The sequence below is a fragment of the Phaseolus vulgaris genome, chromosome 8 (assembly GCF_051622355.1).
Source record: "Phaseolus vulgaris cultivar YP4 chromosome 8, ASM5162235v1, whole genome shotgun sequence".
Lineage (NCBI taxonomy): Eukaryota > Viridiplantae > Streptophyta > Magnoliopsida > Fabales > Fabaceae > Phaseolus > Phaseolus vulgaris.
The window spans coordinates 7,752,880-7,776,800 of record NC_143505.1 but is presented as its reverse complement, the minus strand read 5'-3'; the positions used below and the strand labels follow the sequence as shown (position 1 = coordinate 7,776,800).

Below are 23,921 nucleotides of genomic sequence, written 5' to 3'. Positions count from 1 at the left end.
TATTATTAAAAAAAAGAAAAAAGAAAGAAAATACAAAAATATGGGGGGACTAGACCAAAACCCATATGTTAACACAAACGATACATAGGTAGATTATACCTATTCATAAAGAATTCTAAGAACAGACTAGCTAGGAGTCTATTATACCAATGAAAAGATTCTCTATGAATAAATCCTAAATTAGCCAACTTATCAACACACGCATTCCCTTCACGAAAAATATGAGTTACCCTAAACCTGATTGTCCCACAAAAATTAAGACAAGTATTCCATCGATTCTGAAGCATCCACGGAACATTAGTCCTAGCAGTAAACGCAGCACAAACCAAGGCAGAATCACATTCAAGTCAGACATTAGTAAGTCCCATTTTTTGAGCTTCCTCCATAACATGTATAACTCCATAAAACTCAGCAACCAAAACAGTTTGAACTTCAAGAAACGCTGAAAAAGCACCAATAAATTCTCCCATACTCCCACGAAAAATACCTCCACAAGTAGCAAGACCAGGATACCCCCTAGCAGCCCCATCAGTATTAATTTTGACCCAGCCTGGTGAAGGAAATTCCCATCTAATAGGAAGAGGACGAAGAACTTTACCACTACGAGTCTTAATACCGAAAAACTTAATCACGTTGAAGTCCAACATATCATTCTTCATTGAAGCTTTAGACGAATTTCCCACTAGACAAGTTAAATCTTTAATTATCGAAATAGCCTTAGAAACCCCAATCTTATCCTGAAATCTAGCATAATTCCTCATACGCCATATCATCCATATAGAAAAGGTTATCACCGCAAGCTTAATCAATTTAACCAAAGGACTACCATCACTCTTAATAAAAGAAAGTAGATAATCCTTATTAGAGAAATGAGAAGTAAGAAAAATTTGTCGTACCCAACTCCAAATATGCAATGCGTTAGAACATTCAAAAAATAGATGTTGAATAGATTCCTCTTGCTTTTCACAAAGCGAACACATAGAACATATATGCAAACCCTTATTCTGAATATGTTGATCTGTAGGAAGTCGCCCATGAAAATTTTTCCAAAGTACTAGAGTTTTGGAAGGCGGAATAGATGAAGACCAAATGAATTTACCCCAACCACCTGGAACTCCTGGTTCCAAGAAAAAAGTCCTAGCCGATTTAAGAGTGAAACGACCAGACTCATTTAGAATCCAATTAGGAATATCCTGTTCCTCTCTAATCATGATATGATTAAAAAAAAGAGGCATCTGCTGTAAAGAGAAGGGAATATTCCAATCACAACCTGTCCAAAATTGAGAGACTGTATCCGGAATGCTAACACCATCAGATAACCCTGCAATATTTGCTAAAGAAGTAGTAGAGCACCATTTATCATTCCAGAAATTAATAAAAGAACCTGTACCAACAGTCCAATAAGTATAGTCAAGTATGGTAGAATAAAATTGCTTAATTCCAGGCCAGAGAGAGGAAGATCTATAAACTGTTCGAAATTCATATTTTGATTTAAGAACCCTGGCTTTCAAGAGTAAAGACCAAGGTTTGTCGCTATAAGCAAAGTTCCAAGCAAGCTTAAGAAGATATGCATTATTTTCATGATGAAGATTAATGATATTCAAGCCTCCATCCTCAAGAGGTGAACAAATTTTCCCCCAATTAACGGTAGCAATACCTTTTTTCAGAATATCACCAGTCCAAATAATATTCCGACACCACTGCTCAACTTGCTTAATAAGTGAAACAGGCCACTTATACATATTAAAACTATAAGCTAGAGATCCAGTAATCACTGTATTGACCAGCTGAATTCGACCCATCTTGCTAAGAGATTTACCTTTCCAAGATGCTAGCTTCAATTTAACTTTATCAGCCAAATGTTGAAGAAACCGACACTTTGGAGCACCAACAAAGATAGGCACTCCTAAATAATGGAAAGGCAAACAACCATGACTACAGGAAAGAATATTTTGAATTTTGGTGACAAATCTTGGAGAATTATCCATGGTGAAGAAACTACTTTTAGAGTTATTAATATATTGACCAGAAAAATCACCATATGTTTTAAGAAAAGAACTCAAATTTCTAAGAGACTTAATATCCCCCCTACAAAAAATAAATATGTCACCAGCATACAAAATATGAGAGGGAGTGAGATAACCGTGCGGACTGGCCATATTTAAAATCTTCTTATCATTCACAAGCTTAGAGAGACCTCTACTAAGAACTTCCTCTGCAAGACAGAAAAGTAAAGGAGACAATGGATCACCTTGTCTTACCCCTCGACTGCAAGGAAAAAAACCCACCAAACTACCACTTATTCTTATAGAAAGCATAGCTGAACGGAGAATTGTACTAATCCAACCGACAAATGAGGGGTGAAAACCAAAGCGTTTTAAAACTAATAATAAGAACTTCCAACTTAGAGTGTCAAAAGCTTTATGAATATCAACTTTGTAAGCCACATTACCTCCTCTAACCTTTTTAGAAAGCAGGTTAATAGCTTCAGAAGCAATACCAATGCAATCCTGAATCTGTCTACCCTGCACAAATCCATATTGATTAGGAGAAATGATTCTAGCAGCCACAAGTGCAAGCCTATCCGCCAGTATCTTGGAAATAATCTTAAACTTGAAATTAGCAACAACAATTGACCTGTAATCTTTAATGGAATCAGCACCCTGAACCTTTGGAATAAGAGATACCACATTACTATTCATTCCAGGGAGAACCCAGTTTTGTTTAAAAAACTGTTGAACAACATTGCAAACATCTGTCCCAATAATTTCCCAGCAAGAATGATAGAAAACACCACCAAAACCATCAGGACCAGGAGCACTATTACCGTTAAGATTAAAAACAACATTTTTAATTTCAGAGAAATCTGGACACTTAATCAACATCATATTCTCCTCAGAGGAAACCATCGCAGGAATATAAGTACCAATAAAATCTTCCATATTATCAGTATCCAGAACATTAGAAATAGACTCAGCATAAAGATTTTTATAAAAGTCCAAAATATGATCCTCAATGATTTTAGGATCCTCCGTAACCTCATTATCAATCCGTAGACGATTAATCCCACTAGAATTATATCTCCTTTTGACCACCGCATGGAAAAAAGCAGTATTTCGATCTCCATCCTTGAACCACAACATCCTGACCCTTTCTTTCCAAAACAAATATTGACAGTGAAGAGCATGATCAAGCTCCTCCTTAGCAATCTTTTCTTGACAGAAAAGTCCATCACTATCAGACAAACTAGCAGTCTCTAAGCTTTTTTGAATACCAAGAAGGATGTCCTGCTTAAGAAGAACTCCATTATGAACATTACCAAAAGAATTTTTATTCCAGTCTCGGAGCTCAAGTTTCAACCTTTTTAACTTATGTTGCAAGATAAACATAGGATAACCAACAACCTGATTAGCCCAAGAATCATGAATAAGCTTTAGACACGAAGTGTCCTGAAGCCACATCGAAAAGAAACGAAAATTGCTAACCTTCCGTAAAGAATTACTAGCAAGACTAGCAAGAATAGGGGAATGATCAGAACAATTTTTAACAAGAACCTGATAAGAACAAGATTCCCATTCATCCAGACACACTCCATTACATAAAGCCCTATCCAGTCTTCTGTGAATTCTATGCAACCCTCTCCTTCCGTTACACCAAGTATAACAAGATCCAGTAAAAGGCATACAAGAAAGATCATTAGTATTAATCCAGTCCAGGAATTCATTACAAGAAACCTGATTAGGAGCCACCCCTCCTTTACAGTCATCCGCCGAGAGCACAACATTAAAATCTCCCAGAATACACCAAGGCCCTGTGAAGAAACTAAGATCCCTCCATAAAAATCGTCTAGACAAGTATGTGTTAGCACCATAAACACCTGCAAAGCTAAAACTCTTATCCTGCAGACGACAAGTTACAGAGATAAATTGATCAAACCAAGAAATTTTGGACAAGATTAGGAACCGACAAACACCAAAGCTTAGCAACTTTATTAACAATAGGAGACGTAGCCACCAAATGCATATTAACAGATTTGAAAAGGACGTCGAAAGCATTAGTGTACGACATCATGGGTTCAGCAAGAAAAACCAGGAGAGGTTTATGTAGGTTAAGTAAACTAAGCAACATCTCCACAGTTTTGTGGTTCCCCAATCCTCTGACATTCCAAAAAAATGAAGAGACCTTCATTGCGACGTTGTAGAGAGAACTGCCTTAGCAGTTTTCTTGGATTTACCAGTCCCCTTAGGTGGTCTCCCTGGTTTTCTTTTAGTGCGAACTGTTTCCTCCCCATTATCACTGTCATCCTCCTCCATGTCATTAGAGTCAGTCCAAAATTTTGAAACAACCTGATTTTCAATATGATCAGAATTAATTCCAACAATGGTAGGCGGAATAGTTGACGCTCCAATATGAGAATCAACTCCCACATCTGTAGTTTCCAAACCATCAAGAGAAGAAAAGTGATTTTGAAGGACCAACGATATTGCTTTAACATCCCCAAGATATTTAGCCTTTCGAGGGGAGGGATGAGGCGACTGAGATGGTACAGTCACAATAGCAGAGACCTCCACATTAGGAACTGGAGCATTAGTATCCGCATGTGATTTAACCCTCTGAGGAGAGGTAGTACGCAACGGAGATGGTACAATCACAGGAACAGATACCTCCACATGATGATCATCAATAAAAGTTGTTGAATTTGACTCTGAGTCCTTAGCTTGCATAACAGCAAGTGAGTCCAAAGTGGGAGTGGACAACCCCTGTTTGGGTGAGGACCTATCATGATCTGAAGCATCCTCAAGAGGAGGCATATTTGCAAAAACATCCTCCCCTCCACCTGTTTCATCAACTTTCAACTTATCAATGAGGCCTTCCACGAGTTTTGTCTCCGGATCCTTTTTCCTATATTCTTTACGTTGTTTAGGAATCACGGTCCTCCCTTGGTCCCGTTCATCAGAAGATGCCTTCTGATGTACTAGATTGACATATACAAGTTACTAAGATTGTCTTAGGAAACATTCGAGAATTGATGATGACTATTGTGAGAGGACTAGGTAATTATATTTAACTAATTAAATTAGTAGATAATTTATAGTTTATAGAAAAAATTTAAGTTACAATGTCATGTAGTATTTCGTGGATATACATTTTTTTACTCTGAAATAATTGCTTATATGAGATTGGCATGGACAACTTATTGTATTAATTTTTATAATACATTATAATAAATTATATATTAGATTATTTTTTAGACTTCTTAGTTCTTTAATTTTATTTTTTTAGGATATATTTTTATGTATTACAGTAATTGACATTTTAGAATGGTTTATACTACCTTTAGTATTATTACTCAATGTTGCGTTATATATTCTATTATGGTTAAATAACATTTTATGATTTTACGATTTAATTATAAATGATATTGAACTTTTTTATATTTTAATTGTGGACTGTGAATAAATTCTACTATATACAGGTTAATTAAATTGATGTAAACACTAATAATATAAAAAAAAAACTAAAAATGACAATAATTCTTGCCATAATTGTTGTTGTTGCTTCATATACAGCAACAATTTTCACTCTTTGCAAATAAATAAGAACGCTAACAGTTGATATAAGTATTGTTGTATATATATAACACACATATAACATTGAAAAATCTACATTTTTAATGGTAATGATAATTCTTAAATTATCCTCAAAATCCTTTTTCCATATTAAGATCCCTAAAAAAATTATTATGATAAATTGTAAATTAAGAGTTAACTTAACTATTAATAAATCCACTTAACAAATGAAATTTATATATTATATTTAACCCTATTTCTATATATTGTGGGATTATATAGTTTAAAAGTAATAGTTAGCACCTTGGAGGCTCTAGTGTGAAATATACATTTGAACTTTCTTTCTCATGAGATACATATTTGAGTTGAACACAGCAGTGAGAAACAGACGCAAACAAGTCAATGAAATAGGTCAGTCAAACATTAGGTGAGTCCAACATTTGTGTGTCTTTCATTATTTTTTTTTTTGTCTTTTCTTCTTTTTTTTCTCTTTTATCATAAGTTTGGACTGAATAAATTTTTTATTTCTCTCATATTTTTTTATATATTTCTGCGTTTAAAAGTTACATGTGTAAAACGAGTAAAAAGTTTTCTCAATAAAGTTTCATTACTCTTTCTTTATCTCTCACATTATTTGTATCCCTTAAATTTAATTCCAAAAAAAAAACCATATCCCATTTATTTATAATTGTATCAATCCTAAAACATAATTTATTTTTTTTAAAAAACAACACAAATACTTTTAAAATAGTCAATATTTTTAATTTGTCACACAACTTATTTAAAAAAAAAGTATTTAAAATTATTGTGAAAGAAAATTTAATTTTAATTCTTCAACTTTGTGTATGATTTTCTTAAATAAAACAAAATTGAATTATTGATAATATTTAAAAAATTTCAAAACATTATTATTCGATTCACGTAATTTTAAACTATTTATAAATTATTATTATACATATTTTTTTAAAATAATAATTATCATTCGTGAAAGACAAAAAAATTCAATTGAAATTACTGACAGTTGATAACTTCATTTTAAATAAAATAAAATACACCGAAATTGTCAATCTAACAATCTCTTTACAATCTATTTCATATGAAGTTGTACTTCAATTTAAGTAAAATATACTCAGGTTTTGAATCGTAATATACAATTCTTTTACATTTTATTTAAATTGAAGTTATTAATTCAATTGACGAATTTAATAAAAAAAATAATAATAAATAATAAATTAATGGATTTAATTAATGTTATACATACAAACTTTAACTTAAAAATATTTATTGTGTACTTTTTTTTCATATTGAATTGCACCATTTGTATAAGTTTTCCGTTATTGTCATTGTTTCTGTCTTCTTGACTGCAAACTCGGAAAAGATAATCAGCACCCTTTGCTTGACGAGTTGCGAAAATGAAGAAGGTAATACAAAGGATTTTTGTTGTTCATAGTTTTCGTGTGGTGTATAATAATGGAAAATATTTAGAAACTTCATTTTTCAAAAGATTGTTTGAATAGTATGAAAGTCACCTTCCATGAAAAATGCCATAAGTTAAATCAACCATTGTTATATTTTTTCTTTTCATTTTTAGTTTTTAACCAATGAAATAAAGTCATGTGCTTGTTTCGAAGTATTATTTTCCAATAAAATATAGGGTGAAGTTTTTTTTGATGAGCATGGTATTTGACATGGCATGATAATGGCAGTGAGGGAAAGGAGCAAGCATGTCGATGAAGCAGACGAGTCAAAACTCGTGTCTTCCTCAAACAAAGTAAGATAAAACATGGAGGAATTTTCAATGGGGTTAGAAAATGATTGTAAAAGGAGTATTTAAAAATAAATAAAAAATTAGTGAAGAAAGGAAATTTGACAAAATTTTGTAATATAGTTAAAATGAAATACACATTATATTTTGATAAGTATAGAATTGAAATAAATAATTATAACTTTGTAAATGTTATATAAATATTATACAAGATGTTAATTTGAGATTAACTGTTTAATTTAAAAATTTAAATATGAGGAACTAATTATTGTGATCATATTTGAAAAAAAAAAAATCAGGAAAAAAACAAGGAAAGTAAAACCTTGTTTTGGTAATGATTTATAATATAAATATTGTAATTAAATTCAAATTGAAAACTAAATTATAAAGTGACATTTAAATTTAAATTTTTTTAATTTTGTTATACAATAATCAGTTGTTTCACAATTAATTGATATAAACATTTAAATTTGCCACTTATAAATTTATTATTATTCTACTTAATTTTTGTATAAACATATGAAACATTTACAACATTATTAATTTATTAAATTTTGTACTTAATATTATTATATATAGTCATTTAAAAAGTTATTTATTTTATAGTTTACATTTATTTTTTTAATTTGGTATTATCATAAATATAAAGTTCACATATTATCTTTGTCAAAACTATCCGTTTATGTTTTTCGTCTCATTTAATGGCCAATTTTATGTAAAATTAATATATAAAATACCTTTTTCATAAAAAATAAATTTATCTCCATTGGCATATTAAATTTAGAAATTTTTTAAATTTAATAAATAATTAATGGAGTAAAGAATAATTTTCTTAAAAAATAATAATATAAATAATAATTTAACCAAGTATTAAAAGTACAAAAGTGAACTAGTTATGTTTAAATGACAAAAATTATTTACAATCATGGTTTATAAAAATAGAACTTGTATTTTCAAGTTTTTATTTCCTGCATCATAGTATTTTTATGTGCATCCTTTATTTATCTTTAAATGACTAGTATTTTTTTTTTTATATTTTACAAACTTTAATTATTTTTTATTGTTGTGAGTGTATTAGATTATATATTTGACAACAATAAATATAATTAACATTGATTAATGTTATCTTATACGGTCATTTATATACAAGTTATTTCACGTTAGAATTAATAAATATTGTCTTAAATGCATATTTCATGTGCCAACAATTTAACCTATTTACAATGTTGAATCCTTAAATTATTGAGTGTGGATTAGCATTTATGATTATGCTCTTATATGTATAACAATTAATGATTATGAATTTGGTAGGAAAAATCTTGGTAGTTAATTAGATAACAATTTAAAAACTATTTATCATATAAAGTAATTTAGAAATCAATCATTTTTTTTCTTTAAAATAATATCTAATTTAGTCAATATAATAACTAGTTATTTTTTGTCTTTAAAATTGATTTCTATTTAATGATTTTCGTGTAGTGAAAAAATAATTTAAAATCTAATTTTAACAACTAACTAAAATATTAAAAAACAATATAAAAAAATTATAATTATAATTTAAAAACCAAATTTTCACAGAACAATTATATAAAAAATAATTTAATAATAAATTATATAAAAAAGAATTCAATAATCATAATATATACGATAAATTCAGTAACCATATTTTATAAAAATCAATTTGATAATTATCTTATATAAAAATTAATTCAATAATCATATTATATAAAAATAATTGAATCGTCAAAATATTTAAAAACTAAAGATTAACTGATAAAGTAGTTTTTATGATTAAAGTAAAGTATTTTTCACTTTTTTTATTTACTCAGTTAATTTTTCTTATTTATAACTAATAAATACATAAAATAATTAACATACTAACATCCATTAAAAGAATTTTATGTAAAATTTATAATCCTTCATATATGGTGATACTTTTATTGTATACACACACTATTGTTATTAACAAAACCTAAAATAAGAAACAAATATATATTATAAAATAAAAATTTTAAAAAATGATGAAAATGGGATCTATTCAATGGAGAAAACTTTCAAAGAGATTGAGAATAGAGCCAAGTAGAAGGAAAAAAAAGGAAATAGAGGTGTGAAACAATGAAAATAAAAATTAAGGTGCCCTTATGTGAGTTTTAGGATTCTAAAGGTATATTATATTGGTTGTTATAAACAACCAATACAAAATATCAATTAAAAAAAACAATTACATAAGTGAGAGCAAAAGTTTAATGTAATATGATCATGTGAGAGCAAAAGTTTAATGTAATATGATCACATGTGAACAATTTACATTGGTTAATTGAATAACTAATGTAATATCCAACCTTACATATACAAAATTGTCATCATATTTTTTTTCTTAATATTATTTGTCAATTTAAAATTGGTATTTTTCATTAGTAAAAAATACATTACTTATTATACATTTTCTATATTTTGGAAAGATAATTGGATTGGGAATGAGGCTTTGTGTTTAAGGTTTCCAAGGCTCTATTCGATTACTAAGGATAAAAATGTTGTTGTCTCACATTCTGGTGTTTGGATTAATGACAAGTGGTCATGGAAGGTGGATTGGAGGTGTGCCTTGTTCGAGTGGGAAGAGGGAGAAGTATTTCGCCTCCTGTCTTTGCTGTAGGGCAAAACTATTTCATTAGGTTTCGTGGATCAATAGGTTTGGAAGGTGGATGAGGATGGTGGTTATATGGTTAGTTCGACTTACAACTGTTTAAGGACGTTGGAAGTAGGCACTTATGGCTCTATGTATGAGGTATTTTGGAGCATAAAGGTGTTACCCTCTTTAATGACTACTGCTTAAAGAGTTGTGGCTGATAGGTTACCAACACGTGCGAATCTGGAGATTAGAGGGATTGTTTTGGAAAGCAACTTGTGTGTTCTATGCGAGAAAGAGCAATTTGGGAGTCATGTTTTCTTCAAATGTATGGTAGCATGAAGAGCTTGGTGTTTGTGCAACAAGTGGATTGGGATGGATATAGTCTACCATTGGGATGCTAGATCCCACTTCAGTTCTATCTAGGATGGGCGTCTCAGAAGACAAACAGGTATTGGGGGTGTATGTGGATTTCTATGGTTGAAGAAATTTGGAAACAGAGGAATTCAATTATCTTTAAGAACGGTTGAGTGGATTGTTCGGAGATTTTTTCTTTGGCCCAACTCAAGGCGTGGACATGGCTCACTAGCAAAGTACATGGTGCTTCGTTTACATATGCCCAATGGTGCATGGACCCAAAGGCTTGTTTGAAGTCAATTAAAAAGTAAGGACGAAGTCAAGCGATGTTGGCGGGTGGTCATTTTTTTGGGTTGGTAGGTAAGCATATATAACTATGTTATCTCTTGTTCATGGTTTGGGTATTACTAATGTTGGTCTTTGGCCAACAAAGGGGTTTGTGTAGAACATGGAAGCTTTGATGATCCAAATTTATGTTGAAGGATTGATGCTTTGCTGATTTGGTTGGAGTGTAGTTCTAGGGTGTTTATAATTCTTGTAAAGATCATTCTTAGTCCTTTGCACAAGCTAGATCAATCTGTTTTAAAAGAGAAAAATGTTTTTCTAAGCAAAGAGAAAAACAATCGGTTGAACCACGATATAATCGGTTTTCAAAACTGTTTTTGACTTGGTTGACTAACTGTCATAACAAATTCAACTGATTAAAACGACATTTCAACCGGTTGATTGTCACATTTCCTAACAGCTTTTTAAAAACTTGTTAAATCTGTTTTCAGTTGAATTAGAACTGTTTTGGAACCCCAATATGCGCATCATATAGAAAAGGAAATCCCACCTTACTAAGTCGTAAGCCTTCTCGTAATCCACCTTCAAACACAAGGCACTTCTCCCATACCTTCGTAACTCCTCAACTACCTCGTTGGCCACGAGGACATTGTCAAGCACTCCTCTATCTTTCAAAAAAGTCGATTGGCTGGCATCAATAACCTTTGAAAGAACTTTCTTAATACGACTAGACAACACCTTCGTTATTATTTTATACATAGAACCTACAAGAGATATAGGGCGATACTGATCAAGTTTTATTGGATCTCTTACTTTAGGCACTAAGGCTATAAAAGACGCATTACAACCCTTCAGAATGCAGCCCGTGTTCTGAAAACAGAGAACAACATCAACGATATCCTGCTTAAGAGTATCCCAGCTATTTTTGATAAAAGATAAGTTGAACCCAACCGGACCGGAACTTTTTGAGCCTTCACACTGCCAAACCGCTTCCTTTATCTCTTCCTCATAAAAGCTAGTAATCAAACTAGAATTAGCCTCCACCAATAGACTCTTAAAATCTACCTAATCCAGCCTAATCCCAAAATCATATGTCGCCATAAATCTTTCTTCAAAGAGCTTTTTGGCATCCCTGCGTACAACTTCAGGATCCTCACACCATTGATTTCCTACCTCAACACCCTTTACCTCGTTTCTAAACCTTCTTCATCTAAGAATAGAGTGATAATACTTGGAGTTTGTGTCCTCATGCTTGAACCATTTTTCTCTAGCTTTTTGTCTACAAAGCGATTCAATCTTATTATCAATCATCCTCAACTGACTTATGAGCTCCAATCTTCTCAACTTAGCAGGTTCATCAAGGTCATTACTGTCGTCTTATATATCATGTTCCTCTATTTCCTTAAGGATCCTTTTCTTGTTTGTATCCAGACACCCAAACACATCCTTATTCCACACTTTGGACAAGTTGTTTCCTTGGACTCGATATTGACTCCATTTGTCTTGCACCAACTCCTTGAACCCGGGCTCCAAATACCAAGCATCAATGGACTTGAATGATTTTGGGCCCCAATCCTTGGATACATATTTGACCACTATCACACAATGGTCTGACACCACCCTTGGTTGAATATATTGCTTGCACATGGGCCAATTTTGAAGCCATTCATCAGAAACAAACACTCTATCAAGTCTGCTCTTAGCTGAACCATTTGCTTTGTACCAAGTGTATTTCTTGTCGACGACCGGTAGTTCCACCAATAAGTTCCTCTCTTTGAAGCTATTAAAACCTCTGATTTCCTTCTTCTGATTACTTTTAGTACTGATATCTTTTTTTTTCATTATCTTTTTTGACCGTGTTGAAATCCCCACAAAGACACCAAGCTATGCTCGGTTGTGTACCTCTAACATTCGTCAACTCTTCCCACGTCACCATCTTATCCGCCAAAATACAAGCTGCATAAACATCGATTACAGCACATTTAAAGTTTGATTTAATGTGCAAGCCAAAAGTTGGTATGTATCCCAATCCCTCCAAATGGCTTTCATAACATGAAGCTTCTTTGTACCACATGGTCAAAGTACTTCTCGCTCCATTCTCGCCTTCATAATGTAACCACCCGATATTGTTATCCCCCCACAACGCAAAGCATCTGGTATCTTCCAGAACAAAAACTTTAGCCTCTTGTAAGCATAATAAATCCACACCCTCCTCAACAACAAATGCACTTCTTTTCCATTCACAAACAAACATTCCTCCAAAAACTCCCATTTTTCGTTTTCGAAAGCAACTTCTAACTACACTGATTATGGTCTTGCTCCCTCCACGACGCCCCTCCACCGTTACCTTCCTCGTCGTCACCGACTCTTGCCGAGAAAAGAGTTATTGTTTTATTTAGTTTCATAGACCACACTTCTCTACTTTTGGTTTTTGTTTTATTTTGCGATTAATGAGTAAAGATGAACCCTCAACATTCATCATCATCATGTGTATTTACATCCAAACAAAAATCCTGCTTTGATCTTTTGTTTTTTCAATCCTTGATTTAACAAATTATCATTCTTGAAAGAGTTCAATAATCATCGCTCTCACTCCCAAAAATAAAATGTAATTCATTAATGAAAAACTTCATAACCATTATCGAATGATTTCATTTCATCCACACACACCTCAAATCCTAATTACATGTAAAATTGAATTTACAATTTATACTACCAAGAAACATTACAATTTATCGAAGTTTGAACACTCTCAAACCTCATATCAATATAATCAACCTATCTTAAGTAGAAATATCAAACAACAACACAAATAAATATATATATATATATGTGAAGCTTAAATTTAATTAAAGAAATTTAAACTTCTAATGAAACTAAATAATTATTAATTTGGTCTACTAAATCTAATTTTAATTTTAAACTTAATTCTAATATTATTATAATTTTATTTTAAATAGTAACTTTAATTTCACTAATGTTAATTTTAATTATACTAATATTATTTTTAATGATTTAGCTTAAATTAATATAAATCTTAATTTTGATGTTATTCTAACTTTAATCTATTTTTTTCTAATTTTAATAAAAATTAAGTAAAAGTATTCCTACTTTAATCAATTATACGTATATTAATATATGTATACATATAATTTTATTTAAATATATAAATATATCAAATGTTACTAGCATGTTTATATAGCGGTTTCACATTGTCACGTGTTCATGACTACGAGTATAACAATGGTAAAACACAATGACCTAACAAAAGCTCGTTGTTTGGAGTCTGGTGGTGCTGCAACAAACTCGCAATGTGAAGTGTGGTCACAACGAACTCGCCCTACATTACTAATTATTATATAGAAAATTTTAATTTATAAATTATTTATCAATATTAGAAATTAATTTAGAAACTAATAAATTTTTAAGTCTTTAAAATGGTATCTAATTTAGTCAATATAACAACTAATTATTTTTTATCTCTAAATTGGTTTTTATTTAATGATTTTCTTGTAGTGATATTGATGGAGGAGCGACAAACTCAAGATGATTCACTATTTAGCTACCATGACGAAGAGAGAACCTTCAAAGAGAAAGAAAATATAGCAAAGTAAAAAAAGGAAACAAAGGAAAGAGGGGTGTGAAACAATGAAAGTAAAAAGTGAGGTGCCCTTATATGAATTTTAGGATTTTAAAGATATATTAAATAGGTTGTTATAAACAACGAATGTAAAATATGAATTAAAAAACAATTACATCAATTAGGGCAAAAAAACCAATGTAATATGACCATACATGCACAATTTACATTGGTTAATTGAACAATTATGTAATATCCAACCTTGCATATACAAAATTTTCATCGTATTTTTTTTCTTAAATCAATATTGTTTATCAATTTAAAATTGATATTTTACATTAGTAAAAAATACATTACTTATTATAGATTTTCTATACTTGTACTTTTTATAAGCACGAGTTTTATAATACAATAAAACATAAAATATATCGTATGTCAAAATAAACCAATCTAATAAAGAAAATCATAGATAATATAGAAATAAAGTTGAAGTTTCCTATACTAACAGAAAAATCCTTACAAAATTTAAAAAATCATATCTCACAAAACAAACTTCATAGTTTGAAATTTACAATAGATCTTACTATATATTTAAACATAAATATATAATTATGTACAAAAGGTAAATTATCGAGGATAAAATTCACTTATAGATATGTCATTATTAGAAGATGGTATGGAAGTGTTGACACCTTGGCCTGAACTTGATTCATGTGCAACAATTGGATTTGTTCTACCATTTAAGAAAAATGTTGGTTCTTGTGGAAATGGGATCTCAATTGTGTGACTGCTAAGATATGAAACAATTGTTACCATTGTGGGTCTAACATCTGGATTTTCTTGAACACATAATAGACCAATTTGAATGTATCTCATGACCTCAACATTAGAATAATGTTCTTTTAATTTTGGGTCCAATGTGTTCAGTGTTGTTTCAGCCTTCCAATTTCTCCAAACCTATAAAAAAATTTAAAAATTGTCATAACCATTACACTTTCATACTTCTAAGTTAATATTTTTATACATTACCCATGAATAATGATGAAGTAAAATAAAAAGCAAGATTTTGGCACTCACAAAATTTAGAAGTCCATGAGCAACATGATGTGATTCATGTGAGCTCATATTCTTTTTTCCACTAATAATCTCGAGAATCATAACACCAAAACTATAAACATCAGATTTCTCAGAAAATTGTCCAAACATAGCGTACTCTAGAGACATATAGCCACTGCAAAATCAATAGAAAGTTACAAATAATTTTTAAAAAATATGAAAATGATGAGAAGCATAGGAGGGAGTACTAAGAACTTACTATGTTCCGATAATTCTATTTGTATTTTCTTCCTCTTGATCTATTTCAATAATTCTAGCAAGTCCAAAATCTGAAATTTTTGGATTCATATTTTCATCTAGTAGTACATTGCTAGGTTTAAGATCACGATGTATAACTTTAAGTCGAGAATGTTCATGTAAATATAGAATTCCTCAAGCAATTCCACCTATAATTTTGTGACGCTCAATCCAACTCAAAACTTTTTCTTGTTTAGTATCTACAAAAAAAAATCATTATATATAAGTAATATACATGCTTTTAGTAAATTACTTTGAATTGGTTTAAGACATATAATATATTAAATATCATAAACATATAATTAACTAATGCTAAATTTTAAAATAAAAATAAGGTCAAAAACATCTTACCAAATAAGAAGTAGTCTAGACTCTTGTTTGGCACATATTCATAGATAAGTATTTTTTCTTGTTCATCAAGACAAAATCCTATGAATGCCACTAGATTCCTATGTTGAAGTTTGGCTATTAATAGAACCTCATTTTTGAACTCTTCTATGCCTTGCTTAGAATTTTTTATGTGTAAAACGAGTAAAAAGTTTTCTCAATAAAGTTTCATTACTCTTTCTTTTTCTCTCACATTATTTGTATCCCCTTAAATTTAATTCCATTCTTTGATAAAAAAAATAAAAATAAACCATAACTCATTTATTTAAATAAATTGTATCAATCCTAAAACATAAGTTATTTTTTTTAAAAACAACACAAATGCTTTTAAAATAGTCAATACTTTTAATTTGTCACACAACTTATTTTAAAAACAATTTATTTAAAATTATTGTGAAAGAAAATTTCATTTTAATTCTTCAACTTTGTGAATGATTTTCTTAAATAAAACAAAATTGAATTATTGATATTATTTATAAAATAAAAAATTTCAAAACATTATTATTCAATTCACGTAATTTTAAACTATTTATAAATTATTATTATACATATTTTTTTAAAAATAATAATTATCATTCGTGAAAGACAAAAAAAATTCAACTAAAATTACTGACAGTTGATAACTTCATTTTAAATAAAATAAAATACACCAAAATTGTCAATCTAACAATCTCTTTATAATCTTAACAACTTCAATTTAAGTAAAATATACTCAGGTTTTGAATCGTAATATACAATTCTTTTACATTTTATTTAAATTGAAGTTATTAATTCAATTGACGAATTTAATAAAAAAAATAATAATAAATAATAAATTAATGGATTTAATTAATGTTATACATACAAACTTTAACTTAAAAATATTTATTGTGTACTTTTTTTTCATATTGAATTGCACCATTTGTATAAGTTTTCCGTTATTGTCATTGTTTCTGTCTTCTTGACTGCAAACTCGGAAAAGATAATCAGCACCCTTTGCTTGACGAGTTGCGAAAATGAAGAAGGTAATACAAAGGATTTTTGTTGTTCATAGTTTTCGTGTGGTGTATAATAATGGAAAATATTTAGAAACTTCATTTTTCAAAAGATTGTTTGAATAGTATGAAAGTCACCTTCCATGAAAAATGCCATAAGTTAAATCAACCATTGTTATATTTTTTCTTTTCATTTTTAGTTTTTAACCAATGAAATAAAGTCATGTGCTTGTTTCGAAGTATTATTTTCCAATAAAATATAGGGTGAAGTTTTTTTTGATGAGCATGGTATTTGACATGGCATGATAATGGCAGTGAGGGAAAGGAGCAAGCATGTCGATGAAGCAGACGAGTCAAAACTCGTGTCTTCCTCAAACAAAGTAAGATAAAACATGGAGGAATTTTCAATGGGGTTAGAAAATGATTGTAAAAGGAGTATTTAAAAATAAATAAAAAATTAGTGAAGAAAGGAAATTTGACAAAATTTTGTAATATAGTTAAAATGAAATACACATTATATTTTGATAAGTATAGAATTGAAATAAATAATTATAACTTTGTAAATGTTATATAAATATTATACAAGATGTTAATTTGAGATTAACTGTTTAATTTAAAAATTTAAATATGAGGAACTAATTATTGTGATCATATTTGAAAAAAAAAATGAGGAAAAAAACAAGGAAAGTAAAACCTTGTTTTGGTAATGATTTATAATATAAATATTGTAATTAAATTCAAATTGAAAACTAAATTATAAAGTGACATTTAAATTTCTTCTATTATTATAAACATTTAAAATTTGTTAAGTTAATTTTTTTATACAATAATCACTTGTTTCACAATTAATTGATATAAACATTTAAATTTGCCACATATAAATTTATTATTATTGTACTTAATTTTTGTATAAACATATGAAACATTTACAACATTATTAATTTATTAAATTTTGTACTTAATATTATTATATATAGTCATTTAAAAAGTTATTTATTTTATAGTTTATATTTATTTTTTAATTTGATATTATCATAAATATGATGTTCACACGTTATCTTTGTTAAAACTATCAGTTTATGTTCTTCGTCTCATTTAATGGCTAATTTTATGTGAAATTAACATCTAAAATACCTTTTCATAAAAAATAAATTTATCTCACAAGCATTGGCATATTAAAATTATAAACCTGCTTCTCAATCCCCCTTTGTTGTCGGCCCAAAAGGTTTTTTACGAGGCCCAATTGGTAAAAAGGCTGCTTGAGAACTGAAGCCCAAATGGATGAAGAGTGTACTTGAAGCGAAGCCCGTTTGGGCATGGGAGCTAGTGAGGAGCCGAAAGTGGGTATCGGGTCACACATGCAAGATGACATCCTTAATGAAGAAAGTGGAAGCGGTGGGAGTGGAATGGAGGTTAGAGTTGTGCATGAGGCAACGCTGAAGAATCCGTGTCATGGGCTGATTCTTCCTGCACCCAATCAATTCTGACTAGCACCCATTTGTCTATGTGAAATGTCTATAACACCCTTAATAATTTATGTAAAATGACCATAATACCCTTAATGAAGTGAAATTAGGTTACATGCACCAAATAGCCAAGCACAGTGCACAATGTCGTTAATTGGTTCTTGTGGACATTCTCTTCCGGAAGCCTTACACACACGCGCAAGCACCGTTTTGTGTCATTCAGGCAGCGCTTTTGAGCCACTTCGACGGCGACAAAGAGAGAAGGCACCGGAGAAGGAGATGCGTCGCAAAACGGTCAGTTTTCGTGTTTCTTGTGGGTTTTAGATATTTTGTCTGTAACTCTGTTATGAGTTCTGGATATAAATGCACCGCGGATGAGCTGATCCGGAAGTCTTTTCATTAGGTCCGGATTTGAAAATCTGGAATGTGTTTATTCAGTGTTTTTTTTTCTCCTCTCAATGATGTTCTATCTTTGTCCTTAATGGTTAATGCATTTGGAATTATATAAATGATAATATAAATAATTTAGAATGAAAAGCAAGTGCTCTGGTTTTATGGATACCTTTTAATGTTGATTTTACTTGTATTCTTTAAAGTGGTTTGGTTTAGTGGTTTTAATCCATTAAAAGTAACAAAATCATCACACTGCAAACAAAAAAAAAGAGTTCAGGATGATTGGCTTTCGGATATGTATATACAGAAACATGATGGTGCCTTCTAGATAAAAATGTCCGTAGTCAAAGAGTGCTAGTTCTGGATGCCAATGTCCGTAGGCAAAGCTGACACTTCTGGATGCCAATGTCCGTAGGCAAAGCTGAGACTTCTGGATGCCAATATCTGTAGGAAAAACTGACATTTCTGGATGTCAATATCCGTAGGCAAAACTAACACTTCCAGATGTCAGTATTCGTAGGCAAAACTGTCATTTCCAGATTCCAATATCCATAGGCAAATATGTCACTTCTGGATATTGGCATCCATAGGCGAATGAGGTTTTAAAACTTTTGTTGGGTGCCAGTCAAAATTGATTGGGTGCAGGAAGCAATTGCCCGTGTCATGGTGAAGGTCCACAATCATCTCTTGTCAATGTTGGCCCAAGGGAATCAGGGGAAGGACGAAGAGTTGGTGGCTCCACTTTGAATCACTCATTTTTCCTAGGTGACGAGGGTACAATTGTGGGGAGTATTACTAAAATCTCCCAAGGCAACGTAGGTACAAAGGCCTTTGGGAATTGAGGGAACCTAGCTCTCTTGTGAGTGGGAAGGTGAGTATGGGGTGGGTTATGATCTAGTCAGAAACAATACCTTACCTAAGTCAGATGCTCCCTTAGCAGCCATCTCGGATGGGAATATTGTTAATTACAACCATAGATTTTGGAATTTGGGCAGCTGTGTGGAACTTGTTAATTTGTGGGAGCTTGATAAGCAAGTAGGTGACATTTGCAGTGGGAACGGAGAGGAGGTCATCAAAGAATTTCAAAGAATGGAAGAAAGGGATAATGAGGTGATGAGGAAGTATGAGGAGGGAATTAAAAAGGGTTACCTATGATTATAATGACTCTGAATGTAAGAGGTTTAAGGGGGTACCAAAGCAAGATATCTTAGGCTAATTATTACTCGCGAAGGTGCAAATTTTATGAACTTGCAAGAAACGAAAGCAAAATCTTTCTCAGATGCTAGATGTTTTTCTTTATGAGGGGGATAATAATGTTGGTTGGATTCATAATGGTGGTGATAATGGTGTGGGGAGCCTTTTAACTATGTGAAAAATGGAAGCCTTTTGTTATGATAGTCATGCAATGTGGAAGGGTTATATAGCTATTTTTGGCTTGCATGTGCCTTTCAAGACAAAATGCGGTGTGGTTAATGTGTATGCTGAATGCAACCTTAGTGCCAAGGCTATCTTATGGGAGGAACTATCTATGGTGATCAAGACCTGGCCTGGTGCTTCTATGGTGATTTTAATGCAGTTAGAAGTGTAAATGAAAGGAGAGGTGTCAAAGAAAGGGGAGACCAATCAAAGGAGATTAATGGTTTTAATGGCTTCATTGAAAGGAACCTCTTGATGGAACTGTGGGTGGTGGGTAAGAAGTATACGTGGTTCAAGTCAAATGTCTCAGCTAAAAGCAGGCTAGATAGGGTGTTGGTCTCTGAGGAGTGGCTACAAAAGTGGTCTATGAGCAAACAATATGTGCAATCGAGGGAGGTCTCAGATCACTGTGCTATAGTAGTGAAATCCTTGGTCAAGCATTGAGGACCTAAGCCTTTCAAAACTATCGATGTGTGGCTTTTAGAGAGGGGTTTTAAACACCTTGTGAAAGATAGATGGACGTCGTATGATTGGTAGTTAAAACATTGGCAGCTAATTAGATATCAATATAGAAACTATTTAACAATAATATAAACTAATTTAGAAACCAAAAAAAATTTTAGTCTCTAAAATGGTATCTAATTTAGTACTATAGCAACTAATTATTTTTTGTCTCTAAAATTGATTTTTATTTTATGATTTTGTTGTAGTGTTGATTGAAGTTTTAAAATTTAACAACTAAAATCAAATCCTATGAATCTAATTAATCATTTATTCTTCAGATTTTGTAATACAACGAATCAGTGACGCATTTGGATCCTATAGTTCAAGTCATTTACTTACAGAAGTTAAACTCCAATAGTTTTAATGGAGGATTCAACAATCTGCTAGAAAAATTGAAGGCTAGTCAAATATATTTTCATCATTCAATGAAAGAAATAAGTAGGGTTTATAGTTCGGAAGGTACGATAAATAAAATGTGATAGACAATAAATATATCCCTATAAGAAAAATTATTTTTAACGGATTATACTTAACATTTTGAATGGTTTTAAGTACATTATCCATAGTTTATTTTAGCATCTTATTAATAACCAATTTTATGTAAATTTAATATATAAAATACCCTTTTCATTAAAAATAAATTTATCTCCACAGCATTGGGCATATTAAACTTAATAAAATAATTAGTGCAGTAAAGAATTTACAAAATTTTAAAAATAATGATATAGATAGTAATTTAACCTAATATTAAAAGTATGAAAGTGAACTAGTGATGTAAATGACGAAACTTACTTACAAACATGATTTACAAAAATAGAACTTGTATTTTCAAGCTTTCATTTCCTGCATAATAGTATTTCTATGTATATCCATTATTTTATTTTTTTAAATGATTATTTTTTTTATATTTCACAAACTTTAATTATTTTTTGTTGGTGTGAATGTATTGGATTATACATTTGACAATAACAAATATAACATTGATTAATGTTATATAACTTATAAGGCCATTTTATATAAAAGTTATCTGACCTTAAAGTTAAAGTCAATATTCTGTAGTTAGAACTAATAAATATAGTTGCGATTTCTACTGCAGCAACAACGAACTCATCCTTAACTGTGCTTGATTATTCTGTTCCAGCAGCTTCAGAACCTCCTCTTCAAGGAAGGGCTAGAAGATCACCAACATGGATGGGAGATTATGTCATTGGTGATGCTCTAACTGAGGAAGATGCCATGAATTTTTGCCATGCTTGCAGGTGCAGGTCCAGTAACATAAAATCAAGCATAAGAAAATCAGCATTGGAGAAATGCAATGGATGCTTAAATCCAAGCTATTCAAAGAAATGATACATGGTAGCTGGTTGATCCACCATCAAATTGCAAAGTCATAGGTGTCAAGTGGATTTTCAAGAATAAATTGAAGCAAACCATTGATAAATTCAAGGCTAGACTTTTGCAGCAACAAAAAGATAAGAGTATTTATCAGTGTATTAGGGTTGGATACCCCTTAAATATTTCGTTTAATTTTATTAATTCATTTTTTATAAAAAAAAAAAAAAGTATTTACCAGCTTCATATTAAATCACTCTTTTTGCATGGAGAAATCAATGAAGATGTCTATCAAGAGTAACCACAGAAGTATGTATGTAAAGGACATGAAAATCAAAATATACAAGCTCAAAAAGACCTTGGATGAACTTAAGCAGGCTCCAAAGAGTTTGTCTTATCTTGCAACTAACGATTTTTTTAAATGTCTTCATGAACATACTTTATTTTTGAAGGAGGGAAGTTAAATGTTAATTGTGTGTTAATAATGTAAATAATCTTATGTATATATAATGGTAGTGATGAGTTGATATTTCAAGAGTTTAAAACTATAGTAATGAATGAATTTGCAATGACTGATTTAGGCAACATGAGATATTTTCTAGTCATTAAAGTTTTTGCTGAGCTATATTGAAATTTACATTGGAAGAAAAAATAGATTAAGGATAGGACTTTTCAAATCCTAATACTCGTTACAAATCCTAATATGTTTCAGGAGTTTTACAAATTCTTATTATTTTTAGGAATTTTTAAATCTTTATTACTTTCATTGTGTTTTCTTAAAATGAATTGTGTTTTTTGTGAATTGTTTTTTTAATGAACATAAATAGTGAAACAGCTAAAAAATAATAAAAGGCAAAAGATTTTAAAATTTTGAAATTTATAATTGAATGTAATATTGATAAAAAGAAAAAAAAAACAAAGTTTACAACTTTAAGGTAAACTAATGTAAAAAAAAGAGTTTAAAAGTTAAAACTATTGAAGATTCAAATTTCATTTTTTATCAGTCATAAAAGTATACATAATAAAAGAAATTCAATAACATTCTTCAAGTATTCTTGATTTGATGTTGATCATTTATTTTATCGTTAAGAACACTTAATTCATTAAATATCTAATATATAAAAAATAATCATAAATCATAAAACTCAAAGAAATAAACCTAAAATAATGGAAAAAATACCACAATTTGCATATTAAAGACATTTTTTTTCTACTTCAGAGTTGATTAAATAAAATGAAAATAAATCATATAAAAGTATATGGTATATTGTTAAAATCAGACACCTGTTTTGTACATAGAATCAACATAAAAAATTGATTTTGATCTAAGATGGAATGAGAACCAAAAGCACACCAAACATCATCACCAACACACCTAAACTACAACAGAAATTGATGACATGTTGATAGCCTTACGTCCTCTGTCCTTTGTTAAAAATATTGTAAATTGTGATTGATTTTCTAATTTTTCTATAAAATACATAAAAAAAATCAATGTTTAGTGTCTTATAAAACTCATCCATTTTATCTCCTCTAATCCAAAATAATAGAAAAAGTGTCAAAATATAACCAACACACAACTTATAAACCCCAATTAAAACTCCACTAATTGTAATTATAGTGTAATGAACAATTATTATCTTTCAAGGAAAAACCCAATTTTCCTATGCTTGGAATCTAATTTAGTTGCCTTACACTTATTTACAAGAAATCCATTTTTATTTTGTTTCTCTCTCATTGCTTGGATCATAATATGAAAGTCTCACTTTTAACACTTAAATCAACACATTTTCATTTGTTTGATTCCCAAGATAGATAATCCGCAACAGCTAAGCGATTTCAGACCTATTTCTTTGGTAGGTTGTCTATACAAAATTGTTTCAAAGGTGTTGTCTCTTCGGTTGAAGAAGGTG

At 30.4% G+C, this 23,921-nt stretch overlaps 1 protein-coding gene across 1 annotated transcript; it reads right to left on the bottom strand.

Annotated features, from left to right (window-relative positions):
- Positions 1–14,810: 14,810 nt before the first annotated feature.
- Positions 14,811–16,048, bottom strand: LOC150025377 (cysteine-rich receptor-like protein kinase 8). Its single transcript, XM_090294212.1, has 4 exons — positions 15,888–16,048; positions 15,499–15,736; positions 15,261–15,414; positions 14,811–15,140 (listed from the first exon to the last, which is right to left on the bottom strand). Exons 2-4 carry the CDS (start codon positions 15,585–15,587, stop codon positions 14,811–14,813), a joined length of 573 nt encoding a protein of 190 aa, XP_090150338.1. The 5' UTR covers positions 15,588–15,736; positions 15,888–16,048.
- Positions 16,049–23,921: the final 7,873 nt, after the last annotated feature.

Coding starts and splice junctions, on each gene's coding strand:
- LOC150025377 (XM_090294212.1), bottom strand. CDS start 15,587: ATGAATCCAAAAATTTCAGATTTTGGACTTGCTAGAATTATTGAAATA. Junction 15,415..15,498: donor AATAGAATTATCGGAACATA/GTAAGTTCTTAG, acceptor TTGATTTTGCAG/TGGCTATATGTCTCTAGAGT. Junction 15,141..15,260: donor CTCATGGACTTCTAAATTTT/GTGAGTGCCAAA, acceptor ATTTTTTTATAG/GTTTGGAGAAATTGGAAGGC.